General features: G+C 34.7%; 1 protein-coding gene across 1 annotated transcript in view; it reads right to left on the bottom strand.

Annotated features, from left to right (window-relative positions):
- LOC113399941 (mucin-2) overlaps positions 1 to 18,429 on the bottom strand; it is a 28,341-nt gene that overhangs the window by 1,636 nt on the left and 8,276 nt on the right. The window contains exons 2-6 of the mRNA XM_026639252.2: positions 11,728 to 11,810; positions 9,263 to 9,304; positions 8,098 to 8,304; positions 7,605 to 7,877; positions 14 to 7,514 (exon numbers count right to left, since the gene is read on the bottom strand). Of these exons, the coding sequence (XP_026495037.2) occupies positions 14 to 7,514; positions 7,605 to 7,877; positions 8,098 to 8,304; positions 9,263 to 9,304; positions 11,728 to 11,794 (8,090 nt within the window). The 5' untranslated portion in view covers positions 11,795 to 11,810. The remainder of the gene's footprint in view (positions 1 to 13; positions 7,515 to 7,604; positions 7,878 to 8,097; positions 8,305 to 9,262; positions 9,305 to 11,727; positions 11,811 to 18,429) is intronic.

The following is an 18,429-nucleotide window of genomic DNA, read 5'->3' as shown; positions in this document are numbered from 1 at the left end:
TATTGATACTTACGTGCAATGCAAACATGGTCCTGATGAGGCTCGAACGACTTCTCCGACCTTATACGTATGACCCTTAATTTGACATCCTCTTCGTTGAGCGGCGCCTTTATAAGCATGCGGGAGGAAGTGTGGGGGTAAAGTTGTAGTTGTGGTAGTTGTTGTTGTAGTAACGTTAAGAGTGGTTGCCATTGATACTGGACATTCATAACGTGGACAACAAAAGCCTTGTATCGGTTCCTCATGGCATCCGTGAATAGGTGGTGGACAACTTTGTTGTAGACAAATAATATCACTTCTAAAGCAGAAGCAGAAATCACATGGGTCGTCCCGTGGAATTTGTTGAGCTGAGACGTAAACTTTGCCCCCATACCGACAGGTTCCCGGTCCAAATGCCTGATCTTCATCAATATAATCAGGTTCTTGTCCGTAGCCACCAGTCGGGGGAAAATCTGGAGATGGTATTCCTTCATTACTGTCATCAATAAATCCGGGCTTAGGTACTTCCGGCATCGAAGGAGCTAAAGTTGTATCAATTGGCTTATTTGTAGGCTTGGTAATATGAGGGGGTGAATACGTCGAGGTTTCACTCGTCATGGTTTCACTCGTTGAGGTTTTACTTGTAGTGTCTTTTGCGGATTCTGAAGTTTCTTTTTCTTCAAATATCTCGGGCTTCGATGGTTTCTCCGAGCTAATATCTTTATCTATTGAAGCTTCTACATCCGGTAATGTTGTAGATGATGTTTGTTGTATTTCAATTGATTCAGTTGTGAAATCGCTTTCCTTAATTACTTGTGAAGTTGGTGTTACAATTTTTTCGTCTTGTACTGTTGTATCTTTTTTGGTTTCTTGTGACTCATAACTAGACGTTGATGTAGGTAATTTTTCAGTTAATAACGACATTTCAGTTTTTATTGGAGTATAAGTAGTTTTAATAATTTCGTCAATTTCTTCTTGAATATTTGTAACTGATTTGTTAATATCTTCCAATACTTCTTTTGTTGTTTTCGAAGGTTCACTAGTCTGGTATTCCTCTTTGGGTGTACTGATATCATCAAGAATTTGATCACCACGTTCTGGTTGCTGTGACTCATAATTTACCGTTGTAACAATTTCTTCTAATGATGCTCTTGTAGTAATTTCATCTATAATGCTGTGTGTATGTTCTTCAAGCTCAACTAAGAACGAAGTAGTTTCACTAAGTTTATATTCTGAGTCTGTAGTTTGCTTATTATCTTCTGTCACACTTGATTCTTCATGTTTTTCTGAAGATGATTCAGTAGTTATTTTTACATTTGGTAATGGTGTTTGATATATCTCAGTCGCTGTTTCATTCGTATCGCTTTGGGTATCAGGCTCTTTAGTTTGTAATTCGATAACAGACTCTGTACTGTATATTTCTGGTTGGCCTGGCTGTTCTTTTTCCGCTATGGCTGGTTTAGTAGTCTCAATATTTAAACTTGCATCTTCGGTAACAGAAGTAATCAATTCATCCTTTTTATCCGTTTCTGTAATTGAAGTCGTTGGTTCTGTGCGATATGAATCATCCGTTGATTGCGAATGTTTTGTATCAAATGTGGGTGTCGTGGAAGTTTCAATTTCGTTCGAAATTATAGTAGTTAATTTTTGATAATCTGTTTCAGTCTGTTCTGGTACTTTAGTTCTTTCATTTGATGGTTCGGTACTACTTTCCTTTTGATCCAATATTTGTGATTCGGTAGTCTCTATTTTCTCAGTTATGGATTCAGTTTCGGTTATATCTTGTTTTTCTGTAATTACTTTTGTATCAGGCAATGTGTGTATTTCAGTGAAAACAGGAATTTCAGTAGTTTTATGTTCTTGCTCTACAACGTCAGGTTCTTTTGAATCTGTATCACTGGTCGTAGGTCTATCTGTAAGATTATTTTCAGCTAAAGAGCCCATTGAAGTGCTGTCTTCAATTTTATCTTCTTCTTCTTTTAGTGTAGGCTTAATAGTTGTAATCGTATGAGATTCTGCATTAAAAGATTCAGTAGATTTCTCTTTTTCTGTTATTGTTTCATGTTGATGAACCTCTGGGTACATCGTAGAAGGTCCTTGTTGTGTAGTTAAATGTAGTTCAGTAACCTCTAAATCATCCTTTTCTTGTTCTGATACATTTGGAGGTATTGTAGAAATTTCTTCGCGGGTCAATTCAGTTGTTATATCTTCTTTCGGTTCAGAATCGGTTGCTTGGTATTCAGGAGGATAAGAGGTATGTTTTTCAAAATCTACAAACGATTTTATTGTGGTCTTTTCTTCTTCTATGTTAATTATTTCATCTTCTTTTGTAGTTACAACTGTAGGTTCAGTATTAAGTGTTTCTAATTTTGGTGAAGTGGGTTGTGCGTCAGTTACTATGTCAGTTTCGTAAACTACGTTCTCTGTTACCGTTTCTTGTTGCTCACCTTTGACAGTCTCTTCTAATGGTGATAAAGTAGTCTCATGTATTTTTGCAGTCGATAAATATTCTCCACTTTCTGTCGTTATAATTCTTTCTGTACTGATTGTTTGATGTTGAGAGTCTATATCCTTAGGATTTTCAGACGCCTGTGTTTGTGGTTCAGTAGTATACAAATCTGTTATTATTGTTTGGTCCTTTTCCGTTTCTGAGTTTTTATCATCGTATATTTTAGTTGTTAAATCCATTTCGGATTCAGTCTTCTCTGACGTTACTGTTTCTTTTTCACTGTCAAAATCTGTAAATAAGGGCGTTTTTGTAACTATTTTCTCCTCTTCTTGAATAGACGAAGGCGTTGTAAATGGTTGGTTTTCTTCTTCGGATACGGATGGTTGTGTCTCATCTAGTTTTTCTTTTTGAATGGGGGTTGAGTCTAAGTCTTTGGATGTTATATAAGACTCTGGCAGTTCAGTAATTCTTTCGTTGTCTTGCTTATCTAGAGCAGCTTCCGTTGTGCTTGATTCTTCAAACTTCGTAAACATTTGTAATTTCGTTGTATCGACGTCAATAGGAGCACTTGTTTCGAAAGTATCTTGTAAAGTTATTTTTTCTGTAGATACTTCATATGAAAATTCCAAAGTTGTTTCTTTCGCAATATCTTCTACGGGACTATACTTGTGTGTTGATGGAGGTAAGCTTTCTTCTGCTGCCAGAGCTGTTTCTGTTATTTTATATACTTCTTCATCAATGATTACACTTGTTGCATGTTCGACAGTATCCTGATCCTTAACATTCATAAGACTTTCAGTGACATATGAAGGCTCAGTTTCTTTTTCTTCTCCAAGCACTAAGCCGACTGTTGTTTTCTCCATATCTTGTAAAGTTGTTTCAGACTCAGTAAACAATGATGGATCTTTCTCAATTTCTTGTTTATCTTGAGGAGAACTGGTGGTTATTGTAGTTTGTGTTTCTTCTTTTGGTATATTTGTCAAATCATCTTGCTTGTCGTCAAACACAGAAGTTATCGTTGAAGAATCTAACGTAGACTCAGATTCTTTCACATGTTGAGGTTCGGTTACATACTGTGTTTCACTTTGACTTGTAGGAGGAGCAAAAGTTGTTCTCAGAGATTCTTCTTTTTCTTGAGATGATTGTTTAGTACTAGTATCTATGGCATTGTCATCAGTTTCTGAAGGTGTAATTTCTTGTATTTCTGTCAATGTGACTTCATCACTTTCTAAAGGTGATTTTGTTTCATTTTCGGTAATAACAATGACTTCTTGAGTAGTTATTTCTTGAGTCATTAAATTGTCTTGTAACGTTGTCACCAACTTATGAGATTCGTAGTCTAGTTCATCGACTTTAGTTGGCTCGTTACTTGTAGGTTGCATTAAATTTTCTGTTATATCTTGTACTGGAGAAGATTCTGTTACACCAGCGTCTAACTTTTCCGTAAAACCTACATTCATTTCAGCTGTTGATGTTTCGAAAGTGTCAGATTTAGTATAAGTATTGTCATCAGAAACATGAGAATCTTTCTCAATTACCGGTTCTTTTGTAAGATTGTCTTGTTCTTCTATTGTTTTTAACGTGGAAATGTTATCTTCCGCTAATGTTGAAATCATTGTAGGTAATTCTGTGATGCTGTTTTGTTTTATTTCATTGTCCTTGGTCATTGATTCTTCGGAAATAGTATGTCTTTTTGGAACTTCTGTATATGTGTCTTGTTTTTCAGTACTATCAGATTCCGGTGTTTCAGTAAATGCTTTATTTGTTATCGCGGTTTCGGTTTTCATTTCTGTAATGGGTGCAATTGATGTATCATCTGATTCTTCAATCGATTGCTCAGTTGTTTCAGCATGGATTTCTTCACTTTCTGTTACATGTACAATATCATGCGTGCTTTCATCAGACTTGGTCACTAAAATTTCAGAACCCTTGGTGGAAGTTGATTCTTTTTCAGTAATGGGTTGGTCCGTTACTTCTAAGTTATATTGTGTTGTAGATAGAGTATGTTCATGTTGTTTAGATATTTCAGAAGGAGTTTGTTGTGATTCGGATGTTAAGTGTTCGGGTGATTCAGTATATGTTTCTTGTTTTTCAGTAATTATTTCTTGAGGTGTGTGCTTAGTAACTTCATCGGATTTCGTCTCCATCGGTTGGGAAGCTTCCGTCGATAATATATTTGTTTCTGTGGTCATTTTGATAGTATCTGTAGTAGCTATAAAATCTTCTGAAACATCTGTCATCTCTCCTTGGGGCTTATATATTTCAGGCATTTCAGTGAGTTCACCTTTTTCTATTTCGATAATTTGGTTATGAGGTTTATTTGTTGTTTGTGGTAATTCATTAGTTTCTGTAATTTCATTGAACTGTATTGATGTTTTTTCTGTTGCTTCAGTTATAATGTCAATAGGCACAGGTAACGTAGTCCTTTCATCTTTTATTCCATACGTTTCTGAAACGTCTTCAATTGTTATATCTTTTTCAGTTTCATCTAGGTGAACGCCAGGCGTGGTTGATTTTTCGATTTCAATTTCAGTTAGTTTCGGAATTTCAGAATCTATTTTTTCCTTTTCAGTAACAGATTCTGGCACTGTTGCATAAATATCATTATTGTCAGTTGTGATTTCCATTTTATCCGTTACATTGTCTTCAAACATTTTATTTGTAGATTCCGATGTAACATGATAAATCATCTCGCTTTCAGTTGTCATTCGATCTGTTTCTGTTACTTCAGTCGCCTTATCCTTACTGTCGGGTAATTCTGATATTTCGGCATCTTGTCCGAAACTTGGCTGTTCTGTCATTTTTATAAATTCATCTTTTGGTTGTGTATCCAGATCAGCTTTTTCTGTGCTAATCAAAACTTCAGATTTTTCTGTTATGCTCTGAATCGTTGGCGATTCATTTGTAAAGGTTTCTGGTACTGTCGTTAATTTGTCCGTAGCTTCCTTCTCATGAACCACTTCCGTTGTTGGATTTGTAGATATATTGTCATCTATCAGAGGTGAAATCGTTTTAGCTGGGTATTCAGTATCAACATCTAATTCAGTTAATGAAATTTGTGTAACTTTGTCAATGGCCATTCGTTCAGTTGTAAAATCTCTAACTTGTTCTTCTTTAAATGGTAATTCCGGTTCCTCATGTGTTTTGCAGTCTGGTCCTGTACAATCTGATGGAGCCTTTACTTCTGTTTCAGAAATTTCATGTTTGACACAAATGTCATCTTTGCAGTCCACTTCTGCCTTTTTACATTCACCATTTTCATTACAAATTAGCTGCGACGTATTTTCTAAATCAGGTAATTTATGTGAATCTATTTCACTAGCTGGTTCAGTTAAGCAATTGTCGCCATCACAAGCTACGACAGGCGAAACTGGACAGTTACTATCGGAGCACTCTTGTTTTACAGGCGGCTTTTGTGACTGATCACCACAGTTATTCAAGTCACAGTCACTTTGTTCATGTTTTACCGATGACTTATTCAAACAATCATCAGTTTGGCACTTGCTTGGTGGTTCAGAAATGCCTTTTTGTTCTTCATCTGATATGCAATCTTGACCACTGCATTCGCCTGGAGCAATTGGCTTAGGACTTTCTGTGCCAGACATTTGATTATGAGATTGTGGAGGAATCGTTTCCTTAGCACTACAAACATATGTAGGACAACAAGCATCGGGAGAATCGTAAATGGGTTGGCAATCACTCATATTTTCCATATATTCTGGTGGGGAACTACAAATTATTGGGTCACATTTTATTATACTGCTAGTACACTTACAACTAGTATGGCAATTGTTAGTGCTTGGTACAATTGTGTTATTGCTGTATGTTATTCCATTTAATAAGCAATCTCCTTCTCCGGGTATTCGACCAGGAACAGATATAATGGGAACATTGTCATCTATTTCGTTAATAACTGGGTTGATCGAAGTGGTTTCAGGTACGTCTGTTTTATCAGTAGTAACTGTTGTTATACTAATAGAGACATTTTCTTCAGAGGTTGCTGGGACTTCATCATCAGGCTTAACTCTTTCAGTAGTGCTTGATTGAGATTGAGATTGATCTAGAGTAGTTGCTTCTTTTTGTTTCATATCATCGATATCTTCAGTGTACATTTCTACAGACTGTGTTGTACTTTGAGACTCAGGATGTAAATTAACATTTGTGCTTACTTCTAATAAGTGTTCATCTTTGAACGTTGTTTCATCGACTAAATCAACTAAAGTAGTCGGCAACTCTTCGTGTTCTTTGACGGTTAAAATTTCATCTGCAACAATATTGTTATCTTCTTTCCTGAACGCTGATTCAGTCGTTATAAAATCATCTTCCTTGAAAGTTGATCCATGCACAGTTTCATAGTCATCAGAAATAGTAGGTTTTAATTCCTTTACGGTAGCTGATTCAACGTTTGCTTCCGTCGATTGTGCTATTATATTTGGTTGGTCGTCACTTGAAATGATATCTGGAATTGTGTTTTGATCCTTATCAGGTTCAGTTGTTTGGATTATGTTTACTTTTTCAGTTGTGGCTAATAAAATTTCGTCAATAATGTCAGGTGTAGCTTTCTCAGTAATAACATCCTCTATTTTGGTTACTAAGCCAACTGGTGTATAATCTTCACCACTACCTTCTATATCAGTTTCAAATGGACTTATCTCTGTGAAAGGTTCGTCTGGTTCATTCCTGTATCCACTTCCTTCAACTCCAACTCTTCTAGGTGGAGATGTAGACAGGTCAACATTTTCTGTGGTTAATTCAGTACCGCGGTCATCCCCTTCGCATATGTAAGTATCTGGACAACATTGGCCATGTCGCGGTGGAAGCGAAGTACAATTTTTACCTTCATTTTCCATTGGTGTTCCACATTCCTGTACCACACAAACAATATCTCCTTTCATACAGTAACAATGTTCACAAGCTTTTTCCGTTTTGATTAAAGTTCCATCTGGGAATATTTGGTTATCATGAACGCAATCTTGGCTAATCTGCGTAACCGGCATTACTGTCGTCGTTGTCAATAGGAACCCTGGCGTTGGGCGTACAGTCGTGGTCATATCGTCCAGCAGAAGGATTTCGTCTTCTGGGTGATCTGAAAATATAAGGTAAATATGTATGCATTTATTTAGGCAAACAATTTATACGATAATAATGTTGTAATGAAAACGAAATATATATTTACCACAAGAATACCGTACTGGACAGCACACATCCTTATGATAAATAGGAGTACAGCCATCCACATGTAAAGTACACTCTTGCATAACACACGTCGTCATATTGCGAATACAGTAGCAATGTTCGCAAGGTTTATTCGGAGTCGACGGTACTTTAGCACCTTCAGAGAAGTATTTTCCGTTAATACTACAGCCGTATTTGTCAAGTTTTCCAACACCAGTTGTTCCATATTCAGCAGGCGAAGATGTCGAAGTCGAAGTTAGTAAGTCAACTGGAACTAATAATTATCAATTGTTTTAAAGTGAACTGAGTCTAATATCATCCTACAAATTATATCTCGGAACCTTAAATAAATACGATTTTTATTTATTATATTTACGAAACATTGTTTAATATATATGTACTTTATGTAATCGATAATATGAAGAAAAATAAAGAACATATCTTAATTATTCATTATTATAATTATAATTGTCTCAAATACAATCAGGACTAACCGTCAGGGCAAGTGACGATAGGACAGCACTGGTCGGCTCGTTTCTCCACTGTGCAATCTTGGCCAATAGGCTTTGTAAATGGGCATACTCTTAAGTAGCACATAAGCATCCGATTATGACACGTGCAGTTGAGACAGGGTTCGTTTGTCATAATCCTGTCGCCTTCTCCGTAATGCTGAAAGTTGTAATAACATCCTTCGGTCGGACCTGTAATATAGAAAATAAATGAAAAGATGTACTCTAAGTATATAAATATGTATTCTAAATAATTTGAAAGAATTTTCACGTTTTTTTTCTTTCATTATTTCGGAAACAATGTGAACTGCTAGAATTGCAATACCGCCTGTTGCACGTCATGCAACTTTGTGTAGCAATATCGTAATTTTTAGTTTTAAGTTTGGTTCCAATAAAGAATAAATAAATAAATAAATACTTGTAACAGATCGAACTACTAATACAATAACATTTTTTGTAACCTTTATATATTTTGTGGAGTATTTCAAGTAATACGTTTCAGAATAAAATGAAAGAATCTTGAAACTAACGGGCAATAAAAAAGTGTTACAACTTTAAGGCTTGTTAAAAAGACGAATATGTCATAAGTATAATGATGTAATTTTTACTATAGTAATTAGTATAAATATCACGCCTTTCAATTGAAAACTGAAATAAATGCTTTAAAATTAATTGAATTATAATAGACTTCAAGATTACAAACGCTTATTAACCAGAAGAAACTATATTAAATTATGAATGTGTTCCGTACAGAATAAGGATTCTGTAATTTGCGTTTGACCAATAACTCAAGATTCATATATAAGTCTCCATATTGGATTTATTAATATATGTCTGTTTGTTTTTAACGATTTGTAGTGATTAATTTTATTTTAAATAAGAAACAGAAATGTTTTGTGGTTTCACATAAAAAAATCATTATAAAATGAAAAAATAAGAAATTACTGTCAAACAATATGTTGGATGATGTTTTCTAAAGCCCAAAAATGACACGCAGTTTGTTTTGAAGGTAAATATTTAAAATTAAACTAATCAATATGAAGACAACGTATTAAAAAAGCCTCCATCCGGAAAATGTAATGACCCGAATACTTGGGAGATATTTATTTGAAGTGTATATTTGATTAAATTATGATTATGTTATTCTTACCATCCATTAACTCTAACGCAGTCTGGTCATTAGCTGTCGGTGCTGAAAAACAAGTAAAATTATTATTAACGAATATGTCTACGGTATCTATATGTTTAAATTTTTCATATAAATTTAATAACTTAACAGCCATTTACAAAAACAATCAATATACAAAAAATAAATAAGAAAAACTTAAATAAAGACATTACTGTATTAAAAAAAAATCTATTTATGTTCATTGTCTAGAAAAATTACATTAATCATTACAAAAAACTTATCAGAAAAAGACCCATCCATTTCCATTTCTTCCCGGGTAAAATTACTAGTCAATTAAAATGCCAATAATAATTAACCTCTTCTGGGAATAAATTATACTTATTCATAGTTCATGTATAATCCATTAAGTTGTAAAATTGTCTATGGTTACGTTGATAGTTAAAATAATAATAGGTATGTAATATAGCAAAGTTGTAAATGTAGAATGTTCTGAGAATATTTTACTGCTGCTTTTATGAGCTGACTTATTAGGAGCATTACAGCTGGACAGGATATTAACTGCAAATCACTCGAAAGTCGCGATCGGTCATCGTCATAAGTCGTTTTACATATCCGTTTTACTGCGTATAATTACTGCAAGCTAGCGGTGGGACGACAAAGCTGTAATTAAAGTAACGGAGAACGTCGTTAACGTCGGAACCGCAGTTTTGCCGTTTCGATCCGAGGGCATAAGTCATACGCCGCAGGAGATTCTTAGTATGTAATCGATTTTCGGTTATGATGCAGCGAGTTATGGTGCCGTTAACTTTGTGGCAACGACGCCCATTACTTTGCCATATAGTTTATTGGAAAAATATTTATGGTTACAAGTGCCATAGGTATATTCAATTTTCATTTATTATTATATTTCATTAAAATTTTAACACTCCTAGTTACTAATATATCATATTAATAATAAATAACATTAGTTTAATTTTGTTATTGATTATAGCGTGGTCGTATTGTTCACTAGATAGATCTGTTAAACGTACGTTTGTTGCCGCGCCTGCGTAGCACGATGTTTGCTGGTCCACCTAACGGTCACCAGGAATGTAGTTTGCGTCCACTTTTGTTATTTAAAAATAAATTATATTTTTTCCTTGATCGCGATTAGTATCAATCATAGAATCAAAATGATTACCATAGAACGGGATTTATGATCTTAGAGAAAGTTGTATTTCCATTAAATATTATTTTATTCTGTATTTGCCGACTTGTTAATCAACCCACGTAAGTTATTAAGGAGGTTGCAATTATATTTTTAACGAAAAAATTATGTGATTACGATGAACCGTTCCCTTTCTCATGTGATTAAATAAAAAGATTATATCATAAGTAAATACGCGGTTAAAAATGGCTTTGCACGAACAAAAAACTACTTATGCAAAATCGTGCGCTTAGAAACATGGGCGAAGCAATCGAAATGAGGAGGTAGCATGAATTTAAAATTTGCACTACATTAATATGGATTGTTGTTTCAATGAATGAATGTTGTCGTGGTCGCCATGCGTGATGAAGTTCACACGGTAGACCTAAACATTGTAGGCCGCATTTGAATATACTTCCTATGTAAAACATAAATTCAGTACGAATTCTTTGAAGTAACCGTGCTGCGGATACTAAGTCTTTGTGGACTAAAATAGTATTATCTAATGGTATGCGCAGGTAACTGTTACCTACGTTCACGCAGATCTTCCCAAGATAAACAATGTAAAGTAATTGGGCTGGGTGACCCAGCTCAATTGATTTAAATTGAATTATAAACCAGTGAACGTCACGTACGTTTAATATTTGCATTTCAGTCACACATTTTTAATTTATAAATAATATACATCTATATTTCTATAAATGCTTTACGGAAAATGCTTTATGTTAAGCTCGCGTTCTTTAAAAACCGTTCTTAAAACAAGATAAACATACTTGTATTGCATAATTTATCTATAGATCAATAACCTCGGAAACTTGTTTTAAATTTATTTAGCGAGTGCATTTCGACAGTGTTATTTTTTTATGTTTCAGAGTATTTTAGTGGTAACGTTAGCGATAACAGTAGCTTTGGCGACGTCGGCACAAGCGGCGACAGATATCGCTCACGAACATCTCAAGAATAGCTAGACCTATTCTAGGTCACGAGACAATACAACGGTTCTACCTGTTCTCCTGTTGAATTTAATGTATCGTCATTAATAAATCAAATGTAAATTTTTAACACTTGTATATCTAACGTTTTGTATTACCTACCCGTTATATTAGTATTTATAGATTCTATAAACTAAGTTCATTCCGCAGAGGTTTTTATATAAATTACTTGATACAAAACATATCTGCTGCTATATTTTTTAAAATATGGTTATTTAATGGAGATAATATATACTGAGGGTCTTATATCTGTAATTTAGTATGTAAGTATAGTGTTTATGTAACGCATGCATGTAGACAACACAAACCTGCTGATGAGCACGCGATGCACGCGGCCAGCGCGAGCAGCGCTGCCGCCGCGCGCCTCCGATCCATCTGCCGCAAAACCCGTCTGTAACAAATAGAATCACAGCTTATAATACTTACAAGGTTAAAAATCTAAATGCTACTTACGGAGTATTGGACATTTAAAATAAATTATTGACATAATGCATTCTAAGTTTTTATGAATAAGAAAATATAGTATATTACCTAACAGTATTTTAAAATTATATGACATTTAATTTTTATTTATGGCTAGTCCTTTCCTGTCTAAAGGGATAACTTTAATTTATACCGACGCGTCGGTTATATAAGTCGAAATTTATAGGTACTTGTATTAGGAAATCTCTAAAGTGTCGATACACTATTATCCCTTTATATTTATAGCTTTGTACACAAATAGGAATACTCTCTGGTTACGAGGCTCTAAATAGAGATTATAGTTATTACAAATCACAATTTGAAGTTTTCACATTCAAGAACCGAGAACCGGGGTCAACGTCGTCCGTCGATACATTTTAAATCGTTTATTAAGTCAGATGTAATTTAAATAACAAATATAATTAAAGTTTCTACAGTCTTATTATTTTGACATTTTGATATGTGACAGATATTATAAATAAACATAGGTACAATACCTATGCTTATTTATAAAGATGTCTTTAAAAAAAAGGAAATCGAATTTCTTGAAGTGAATTTATATTTACAATATTATCGATCACTTAATGACGCAATTAATATAAAATCTAAGGAAACCAAATCCACTCAGTGGGTACAAGTACGAATATTAAAAAAGTTCGTAGCGAGCGAAAGTAGCACAGTCCCTGCGAAGTGAGCCTATTAAGCTCTCTTAAGCGATGAAAACAAAATGTTTTGAGAAAACTTTAAGGAGGGTGAAATTTGTTTTTGTTTTAATGAGAGGCTTAGAACATTATGCAGGGTCCATAAGAATGCTCTAAAAATCGTAGAGTGTTCTTCGTTGGTAGTGTTTATGGTTAGATGTAATAAATAGAGGTAAGGTGGGAGGTAGGGGCGACACGCGAGCGGGAATATGTGTCGTGGAACAACGTTTCGAGTGGAGGGAGCGAGGGTCGCCCGTGACGCGTGTGTGCACCCCGATGCACACATTTCTATAAATAAGATGTTTTTATAACGGCCGGATACGTACATTGATCTTTATTGGTAATGTGTTCGTTTCGTCTTATTTGTCATAATAATGCATTACGTTATCATGCGCGTCGACAAGCTGTAAATGTGATAATTTTGAGTATGTTATTTGAAATAAAATATATCTTAATATTAATATACTTCATTAAATACGTTTCTGTATATTATATGCGTATCATGTATATGTAATAATAAAAATATATGCGATAACCGTTTTCTCTAAGAATAAATCCACAATAAAACAAAATACATATAAAAGGTTAAGTGACATATTTTCAACACGAATCATAAAAGAGCTACTATTGTACTAAATATATATTGGTCATATTATAAAGATGGTGTTGAAAATTAAGTGTGGAATGAGATTTACCTTCATAGGAGAGGAAGACGTTTCCCAGTTATAAGATATTAACGGCTGTTACTATACTATAATGAAAAAAATGCTTTTTATTTTGACTAGCTCGTAAATTCAGATATTAACTACTGATGGATGAATGGGGCTTCGAATTCCATAACCAGTAGAAAATATAATTTGTAAAGACACCAACTTTAGGGAATTAGATGACAAATTATTTTAAAAGATATTGTTGAAAAATCTTCGTTCCTATTATTATTAAGAATTAAAAAAAAAATTACAAACTTACCTAAACAAATAATTCGGTTTATGGTACGGCTCAAATGGCTTATTAATCTTAATCTAAATGCTTTATTTCCTATTGAGAGTATTTACAAATTAAGCCCTTAATTAATTTATTTTGATTATTATTCTATGTAACTGATCAAGGCGCTGTAAAAAGAAGTATGGCTATACGTTCTGTTCCATAGAAAATAGTTTCTTAGAATTTCTTCCCTAGACAATAAAGTTGTGAGCTTATAGAATCATAAAGGCTTGATAAGTATTACGAATACATGTTATAGCGAGTTGTGCAGTTACTCTCCAAGCAGCCAACTTGTATTTATGGCTCGTACTTCAAGAGTCAATAACTATAGGGCAAAATTATTGTTACTCAGCTCCGTTGCTATACCCGAGAGTTACCGTGGGAACACATGAGCTCGTCCGTGGTTCTGCGCACATATGTATGTATGTGTATTTACATAACCTACCTGCGCTACGAGTTCTCTAAGTATTCTTTACATATCGCTTACAGTGCCTTTTACCTTTTAAAAAATTCTCGCCTTAGATGTAGAACAAAAGGGGGATGCTCTCTGTTTTTTTTTTGCTTTTATATACTTCTTTTATATTCCCTGCATTTTCCTACCAGCAGTTTTCATACAAAAAGTAAAAGAAATTTGGCTATAAATAATAATACTTTTTGCAATCTTCTAAAAAATATATTTTGGTAAAAGTCTTCCTTGAGGTACCTTTCACAGTTAACTCAATTTAAGTTCATCTTAGATAAATAGAACGTCATTCTATTCGCAGATAGGGGGTCCCTCCGTCTAGACACTCTTCGCAAGTCACCTTCCCTGGGAGGGTGAGGGCGCGGACGATACACCACTATCTATTTATTTGCTTTAGCAAGAGTACCAAGTGTTCGGGACATTAAGAGGTTCACACATTGATAAGTATGTTATTACATTTCGAGTAATATTTTGAACAAATAACAATTCCTGTTGTTACATCGTACAAAATGTATTGCCATCAAAGTAATTAATATATTTTTTTCAATTACTGCGTGTACCTTGTTAATAGTTGTATAAGAATAATTTTGTTCATAAGTAATGGAATTGATATAATCATAAAATGACTTAAAAGTGGAAACACCGTTATTTTTAATGTACAATAGAAACCCACTTCCCAAGCATAATTTGACGTACTGTTTTTTCATAAAAGGCATTTCAACTGACAAGCGCCAGAATCTAAAACTTTTAAGAAATTAAAAAGCTAGTAAACCAAATTAATAAGAAACTAAGCACTCAATAAAACAGTTCCGCTGTTACATTTTTAATTTTAATTGCAAAAATAATAATATTGACATTATAAAAGTAGGTAGGTAGTAGTATGAATGATTGAATGTGATCGGAAGGGCTTTGGGCGATCGAGACGTGGGTCGGTGGCCGGGCCGCGTGTCCGCACTCGGCAGTGTTGCCCAACACATAATTTCGGAGCACTGCAACCGCAGCGAGCATTGACACCAATTTCGAACATGAACAACTGCTCCAATATCGAAGCATCACAATGCATTATTCTTTATTGATTGTAAGTTCAATAAAATACGCTTCCCTATTCCCTTTCTTCTTAAATTGATTTTAGATATATAAGTAAAATAAATAAAGGTTAATATTTGTAGATAAGCCCTTGGTACACTACAAATAGACAACCTAATCAATAAAATAATTCTATACATAATTTCTATGAAATGTCAACTGCCATAAACATTAGTGGAAATGAAGATAATAGAAGCGCTTAAATATTTAAGATCGATCAGTGAGGTGTCACATTGTAAAGCAACGGGCGTGTTCGTGCTACGTTCAGACATCCAGTGCGCGCGCTGCCGTTCGCACAATGCACTCACGTACGCAAGTCGCGATTATCAACCGTCGTAAATTACGGGTGATTAGCATAGAAGTCGTGGACATGGCGACGTCGACTTGTTATTAGATTCGGATACATGGTCCCACTACATCGTTATTAGGCGATAATTGTCGCTAAAGTGTAGCGGTCGATTAACGGCATACGAGTACACGGAGTCATGTGCATATTAAGTATAATATGGCGCCATAGTTCGTATAACCCATAGTTTAAAACTAATTACTGTAATCATATTTAATACATTTTCTATAATTATAGTAGTAGATGATAATTGATAGATAATTGGGTAATTATGAATGTATTTTATTTTTTATCACAAATTGCGATCGTTCAAAATGTAATCGGTACAAAATATTATGTCTTTTAAATGTACTCATAAAGCATTTATGTAAAGTAAATATACTTACTCCGGTACATCAAATATAATAAGGAATAAGAGGATCTAGGGCAGTCGGGTGGAAGTAAATTCACATGACAGGGTGAGTGTCTCCCAGGGAAATGGGTAGGAAGAAAGCAAATATTAGTTTCCCTCGCGTATTCATAGTTCGTTGACCCGTGCAAATTTTGTGTCAGATGATACAAATAAAAGCTATCTAGTCTGACGTAACAGTTCTTGGTTTTTAAAAGACCTTTTTCATTTTATCTATAAAAAACCTCTGACTACATGTGTATTACTTGAAATACCTACCCTATTAACATATAAAGTATTGTGCAAGCAAAGCAAATTTTAGCAAACTTTCAGGTTGAATTACTATACTATCTCGCTTTATAAATTAAAAACAGCCTAGGACACTGACAGAATAATGTAGAAATATCTCACGCTCTACATTGGTCTGCTTTTACAAATTGGGAATGTGGACGCAAGAAGGCGGCAGGGGGAACGCGATATCGGATCATGCGTCGGCACACCGCTCGCACGTATCGTCAACGTATTCCGAATAATTTAGGTAAATCCGCGCTAGACGTCTCTTCACCGTTAAGGCGTGTTATAATTCAACTCAAACACCAAAGAATTATCTTATTATTATGCTATTTCGTGATTTCGATTTATCTTTAAACGAATGATATAATTCGCATGAATTCGTTTGCACATTAAAATTTCGCTCGCATCGTGACAGAATTTCCACTGATCAGACATTTGCATTGAAAATTAAATCAAGATTCGTTTTTTTATACGAATCTTGTGGATTTCAGGAGTGGCTGACATTAACGGCGGGTTACTTACGTTTACTTGATTATGTATACCATAAGCATACGATTAAGTTATCGTTCACAAAAAAAAAATACAGAACATTTTAATTCAGGGCGCTTTTTTATGTAGAAATAAAATAAAAATACTAAGCGGGAGGTGCATTTTTAAGTCGTTCAAGCTAAAAGCTCGTATGCGCTCATGTCTGTGTACTTGTAGAAAGTGGTTGTGGTGTGAGTGCTGTTGCTAGGCTTAGTGAATTCGCGATTGTTGCGCGGCCGCGCGGCTCACACGCTGAGCGTTGCCCTGCGTGCCCCGCGGTCACCGCCGTACCGCTACACCCGCCACCCAGGTACGCTCGTGCATATCTACCGACTAACCCTCACACAACTTCTTATTAGCATACAGCTCTCGCGTTATCATTGTATAATTAGCCATACATATTTCATTTACTTTGTTTTTACATTAACATTTCAATTTATCGTGCTACATTTAAATTAAGGAGGGCTAATCTTAAGGAGAGCTAGTGGCCCTAAGTGAATAATAATTAATTAATCAGTATATACTATATATTTTTGATGTCATTTTACAAAAAGTATTTATGTTTGCAGGAAATATACATAAAGATACATCCTTATGGATAAGATCACAGCTATTAGTTATAACCGTATTTTCGTAATGACTCTTACAAATAATTGGATAGTTACCATGCAACCCTCATACTTTACGACCCGTTGGGATTCGAATATTCTTTGATAGTTATTGCAGTGCCCGCTGACCCTCTGTGACCTACACTCTCGAACACCCCTGTTTCCCCTGCCAATGGGATCTGTACATTTAAGAGGTGACCTTTGAATCTGATATCCTTTTACTTGAAATCGGATAACTGTATTCCGTCTGTTTCGTTTTATCTGATGTTGTTTACTACGAGTGAAGGATTTATTTGTGTGAATAACTAGCCATCAGGAAGTGAATGTGCCCGGCGTGATGCCCATTGACTAGAGTTCGCAGCAATGTTCTAATGCTTCGTGTTGAGCAGTGTTTACGAGCACCTAGCCGATAACTAACCGGCCGACCAGTCATTACCGGCCATATCTCTATGTAAGGAATGAATGGCAAGTACTTACAAACGAATGTCAGAACTAAGCTTTAAACGAGCTAGCATAGGCACGTAGCAGATTTTACTTCACAAGCATTTTCCGTTAACCGTTTTATTGCCTCAAACATTGTTTACAAGCTGAACGACATAACTGAAGTTTAAATACCTCAAACTTACTATTGATTCTGGTATGGACATATTTGTACAGGATTCAATCCCAACCGACGCCATAAGCACACATTGTTTCAACTTAAAGCAGAATAATTTTGTGTTGAAGTAATAAAAAAATATGTATACAATGTTAAGTTATCTGAAATATTTGAAATAGATTTAACGTTAAAAAGAACAAACTTATCCTTGGTTTACTAACCGTGACAGAAAAAAAACAATGGGCTGTAAATGCTTCATTTTTTGCATAAAACTGCTCTGAGTTCAAGAAACTGGTTCTAGTGCAAAAACGATAAAGAGACTAGACATGAAATATTTATACGATGCATTATCATATTACACGGGAATCGTGGTCATAACTTTGAAAATTATATACTTCGTTTTCACTAAGAAACCGCACAAGAAAAAAATATTAAACCAAACGTGTGTCAGAGACCAGTAGACTTTAACCCTTACGGCAAAGCCAATAAATTGCGTACGTAATATACTTAATCTTCTTTATTTGCCAGTAACATAAGGTAATTATGATCGAG

The sequence above is a fragment of the Vanessa tameamea genome, chromosome 8, assembly GCF_037043105.1.
Source record: "Vanessa tameamea isolate UH-Manoa-2023 chromosome 8, ilVanTame1 primary haplotype, whole genome shotgun sequence".
In the NCBI taxonomy this organism is placed as follows: Eukaryota; Metazoa; Arthropoda; class Insecta; order Lepidoptera; family Nymphalidae; genus Vanessa; species Vanessa tameamea.
Note: the sequence above shows the minus strand (reverse complement) of the source record. Positions and strands in the feature narration are given on the sequence as shown.